The sequence below is a fragment of the Apium graveolens genome, chromosome 1, assembly GCF_009905375.1.
Source record: "Apium graveolens cultivar Ventura chromosome 1, ASM990537v1, whole genome shotgun sequence".
NCBI lineage: Eukaryota > Viridiplantae > Streptophyta > Magnoliopsida > Apiales > Apiaceae > Apium > Apium graveolens.
Window position 1 is genome coordinate 99,205,413 of NC_133647.1, and position 6,000 is coordinate 99,211,412.

Consider the following 6,000-nt stretch of genomic DNA (forward strand, 5'->3'; position numbering starts at 1 on the left):
TAAATTTTAAATATTAAATTTTTATTTAAAAGAAAAAAAAATCAAAAAAATTAGATAACTATACTTTAAAAGGAGGATTAAAAAAACTCCCCATTCCCAAACGAGACAAACCCGATGATGAGAGAGAAGAATTAACTTTTTGTTTAACTTTTTAGAAAAGGAAATGTAGAATTAAAATGATCACGATACGAGCGGTGTTGTTTTTTACTTAAATCGCAAACTAAACTGCAAATGCGGTTTGATCAAATTTTCAAACCACACCCGCACTACGTAACTTCAAAAATCGCATAAACCACATCACGAAAATGCGGTGCGGGTTGTGCGGTTTATTTATTCAAAAAATTTATATTTAAATACAAATATAATAAAAATTTAGCTAATAAGAAAGTTAAAAATAATATATTTTTGATTAAAAATAAAAATATATCGGTAATTTATAATATGTAAACTAGTATTTATAACACAAAACTATAATAAATAAGAATTGAATCTTTAATATATAAATATATTTATATATACATTATATAAAATTATAAATTATAAAAACTAACCTTAAACTAAAAACTAAAAACTAGTCTAATTAATTAATGGACCAGAACTTTATCAGTCCAACCCACTTCGATCATCACTACACAAACGTTGTTTTTCTGTCATCTTTTCTATTCTCCATTACAATTAATCAACCACCATCTTTAATCTAACTCACCCACCACCATACCCGATCTATCTCCGCCCGCCATTACTACCTACCACTAAATTCTTCGATTTTTATAATCACCTACCTTCAATCATTGTTTATATTATATAAATCATTAGTTTGTATAACAGAAAATGATGAAGGTGATCAAAATAGGAAATACAGGACAAAGATGTTGGTGATTGACATCTATTGAACGATTACGGTAAAATAGGAGGGAGAGATATATTAATGAAATATAAAATCATTGAACAATCACCAATAACAACCACAAATTTTTAATAAAAATATCAGATCTGAAATTTCAACATGATATATGAATACATATACTAATGCGTATGAAATAAATCACTAGATCTACTCTTCAATCACTAAATTGTATGACGGCGATCATTGAGACAGAGGAATTAACTTTTTGTTTAACTTTTTAGAAAAGGAAATGTAGAATTAAAATGATCGCGGTACGAGCGGTGTTGTTTTTTACTTAAATCGCAAACTAAACTGCAAGTGCGGTTTGATCAAATTTTCAAACCACACCCGCACCACGTAACTTCAAAAACCGCATAAACCACATCACGAAAATGCGGTGCAGTTTGTGCGGTTTATTTATTCAAAAAATTTATATTTAAATACAAATGCAATAAAAATTTAGCTAATAAGAAAGTTAAAAATAATATATTTTTGACTAAAAATAAAAATATGTCGGTAATTTATAATATGTAAACTAGTATTTATAACACAAAACTATAATAAATAAAAACTGAATCTTTAATATATAAATATATTTATATATACATTATATAAAATTTTATAAATACTAACCTTAAACTAAAAACTAGTCTAATTAATTAATGGACCAGAACTTTAACAGCCCAACCCATTTCGATCATCAACTACACAAACGTTGTTTCTCTATCATCTTCTCTATTCTCCATTACAATTAATCAACCACCATCTCTGATCTAACTCAACCCACCACCATGCCCGATCTATCTCTGCCCGCCATTATACCTACCACTAAATTCTTCGATTTTTATAATCACCTACCTTCAATCATTGTTTATATTATATAAATCATTAGTTTGTATAAAAGAAAATGATGAAGATGATCAAAATAGGAAATACAGGACAAAGATGTTGGTGATTGACATCTATTGAACGATTACGGTGAAATAGGAGGGAGATATATATTAATGAAATATAAAATCAATAAACAATCACCAATAACAACCACCAATTTCCAATAAAAATACCAGATCTGAAATTTCAACATGATATATGAATACATATACTAATGCGTATGAAATAAATCACTAGATCTACCTTTCAATCACTAAATCGTATGCCGGCGATCATTGATTTATATCACACAAATCACCAATTTGTATTATGAAAATTACCAAATATTATATATGAGACAAATACATACAAACATATTTTTACGACATAAATCGATGAAAATTGTTTATTTTGTTGGTGGGACAAGTTAGTGATGATTTAATATAGTATGAATAATTAATTTACTAAGAATGAGTGGGGAAGAAAGTGTTCCAATTGATGTAGTAGGAGAAAGGTGTAGTAGGAGATTAATGGTGTATGCTGAGGAAAGAGATTAGATATCGGGAGAAATGTGTGGTACAGGAGAAATGTGCAGTAGGAGAAAGCCATAAATCACTAATTACGTTTACAAGAATCACAAAAATTTTGAAAGTTCTGAAATTATAATAATTCTGGTTTAGTGATTCTGTTAAGTATAAATAGTGATTTGTAGTTGTAATATAGCAAATATGATATATAAATTAATTGCTGGGAGATGGAGAAAAATATAATGAAGTCGAATTTTAAAAAAAGTTTGTCGATTAATGAAAAAATTAAATTTAAAATAGATACAAAAGTATTTAGATGTACGAGAGGAAGTGACCGTTAGAATTGAAGGGAGGAGAGAGAATGGGTTGGAAAAATTTGTGTGGTGGACATTCAATTAAAGCTATAAAATTAGTAGTTGTTATTGGTTTCTAATTTTAAAATAAGATTAGTTTTTATTTGATTCTCTCCCTATATATATATGAAATTGTGGTACAGTGTGATTAGAACTGCATTGATAAAATGTGAAACCGTAACTATATCGTATCACGTGAGTTGTCAAAAATTTAAACCGTAATAGCATCATAAAAAATTAAGAACATATTTTACGATACAGTGCATGAAGATGGCGACGATTTACGCGATCTGATAATAACTCTCGGACCCGTAAAGTAAGCGAACCCATATTATCTGTCCTGAGAAAATGGCCATTCATATACCGCACTAGAGGAACGTGTACATAAACACGAACCTAGACCATTGCCAAATACCAACACTGTATATTGAGCCGACGTTTGCAGTTACAAATGTTACAATCCTAAACTTATGATCCTCACTTCAATTTAGTTCTTATTTCTTCTGTACTTTATCTCCTCTCCTTTCCAGCCAAGGTATCTTGTTTATTAATTCCTTTCCAGGGTTTCATACCGTAAATGTTTATATATTATTATGATTTCAGAACTGTTTTTTTATGGATTCAGAACCAACTGCATCTGCATGCCAACACCCCTTTGTGTTTATTTATATTTTGGATGTCTGATTTGTAGTTTCTATTCCATGGATTGATCTTCTCTTTAGTGTGTACTATATGAACTCTGCATGCTTTTAGGATTTCAGAATTGTAGAATTTTTAGTTAATTAATTGATAAAGACTTTAGATTGAAACAAAACTAACTGCTAATTGGTTTGTGTTTTCTTGATTTGTTGTTCTTAATATGCCTACCACGCAGATGCAGGTATTCGTTAAATTCCTTACAGGCCAGACTATTACTCTTGTAGTTAAATGCTCTGATACCATAGACATTGTGAAGACTAAAATTTATGACAAGGTGGGGATCTCTGTAAATAAGCAAAGGCTGATCTTTCCCGGGAAACAACTAGAGGATGGACGCACCTTGGCTGAGTATGGAATTCAGGAGTCGACATTTGACTATATTCTCTGCCTTAATGTGATGAATGTTTTTGTCAAGACCCTTACTGGCAAACTTATGGCCCTTGAAGTCGAAAGGTCTGACACGGTTGACATTGTGAAGGCTAAGATTCAGGGTGTGGAAGGAATTCCTCCTGAGCATCAGAGGCTAATTTTTGCTGATCAAGAGCTCCAGAATGGTTGTGCCTTGGCTGATTATAAAATTGAGGAGGAGTCGACGCTCCTATTAGTTTTCTGTCCTTGTGGTAGGATGAAGATTTTTGTAAAGACAATGACAGGAAAGAACATTTCTCTTCAAGTTGAAAGTTTTGACACCATTGTCAGTGTTAAGTCAAAAATTCAGGATGTAGATGGTATTTTCCCACACCAACAGATGCTGATCTTTGCCGGGAATCAGCTGAAGGATGGTCGTACTCTGGTTGATTATGACATACGGAAGGAGTCAACACTCCACTTGTTTCTCCTTGTTGATGTGATTCAGATTTTTGTGAAGAACCTTTCTGGTAAAATCAGTAGCCTTAAAGTCCAAAGGTCTGACACAGTTGATAACATTAAGGATAAGATTCAGGAAATTGAAGGAATTCATCCGGATCATCAGAGGCTGATATTTTCTGATAAAAAGCTTGAAGATGGTCATACTTTGGCTGATTACAATATTCAGGAGGAGTCAATACTCCTCTTGGTTCCTTGCCACTGTGGCAGGATGCAGATATTTGTGAAGAACCTTACCGGTAAAACCATCACCCTTCACGTCGAACGATCTGACAAAATTTATGATATAAAGGCTAAAATTTATGATAAGGAAAGAATTCCTATTAATCATCAGAGGCTTATCTTTGCTGATGAACAGCTAGAAGATCACCTTACCTTGTCTGATTATAAAACTAAGAAGAATTCAGTACTGCTCTTGGTTCAGTGCGTCTGTGACAGGATGCAGATTTTTGTGAAGAACCTTGCTGGTAAAATCATCACCCTTGAAGTTGAAGGATCTGACAAAATTCATGATGTTAAGACCAAAATTCATGATAAAGAAGAAATTCCTACAGATCATATGAGGCTAATCTTTGCTGATAAACGGCTAGAGGATGGACGTACTATAGCTGACTATAACATTCAGAAGAATTCTACACTCCTCCTGGTTCGCTGCCACTGTAGTAGAATGCAGATTTTTTTGAGGAACCTTTCTGATAGAACAATTACCTTTGAAGTACTAAGATGCGACACACTTGATATTCTTAAGGCTAAGATTCAGGACAGGGAGGGAATTCCGCCGCATCGTCAAAGACTACTTTTTCAAGGTAAACAGCTTGACGGTCCCCGTACCATGGCTGATTACGACATCCAGGAGAATTCAACCCTATTTTTGTTGTTTTCGATCAGTGGTGGAATGCAAATATGTGTAAAAGACCTTTCTGATAAGGCCATAACTTTAGACGTGGGGACCTGGGACACTGTTGGTGATGTTAAGTCTAGGATCGAAGATAAGGAAGGTATTCCACGAAATCTGCAGAAGCTGATCTTTGCTGGTAAAATGCTCGAGGATGGTTGTACCTTGGCTGATTACAACATTAAGGAGGAATCAACTCTCTGTTTAATTAATAGACTCTTTGATTGTTAGGTTTGGTTCTATTTACTCAAGCCAAATTGTTGTGGGTTTTAGCCCATGAGGGATGTGGATGATTATGTTTTCATGTTTAGATTATTACCAATTCTATTTCCTTTAACTTTTAGGTTGAGAGATGTCATCAAGTTAGTGTATTTTCTTGGACGGTTGACAACATCTTGGTATAGTGATTGTTCTGTGGTACAATCATTGTTTTTGTTTTAGTAGTCTCATTGGTGTCCTGCATTAGCAGAGCCAGACTGAGTCATAGAAAATTCAAATGGCTGCTCATCGCAAAGCTCAAAATCTATTGCCTGTTGGGTACAAATTGCCATAATATATGTACTACTTCTACTTAATTATAAATACTAGTTCGCTTAGCAAAAGTAAATATAAATACTAGTTGTATGATATACTTTGATACATATGAGCTGTGCAAATCAGAGATACTACCTAGAATCTGGAAGACTGCAAGTTGAAGGTACTGTTTTTGTGGACATACCAGTTTCTTATATGAACCAAGAAAGGTGGACAACGATACGAGAGGATAGCCAGGGAGGAGGCAGTGCATGGAATGAATGGCCACAACACAACTTATGTGCTCAGCCATCCATTTCAAGCGCTGCATCATCCCCGTCTACCCTCTTTTGTCCTTAATATTGATGGACAGAAACTCATAACCATGTA

At 33.4% G+C, this 6,000-nt stretch overlaps 1 protein-coding gene across 1 annotated transcript; it reads left to right on the forward strand.

Annotated features, from left to right (window-relative positions):
- Positions 1 to 3,495: 3,495 nt before the first annotated feature.
- On the forward strand, positions 3,496 to 5,572 carry LOC141665322 (polyubiquitin-like). Its single transcript, XM_074471305.1, has one exon. The coding sequence runs from the start codon at positions 3,496 to 3,498 to the stop codon at positions 5,326 to 5,328; it is 1,833 nt and encodes a 610-aa protein (XP_074327406.1). The 3' UTR covers positions 5,329 to 5,572.
- Positions 5,573 to 6,000: the final 428 nt, after the last annotated feature.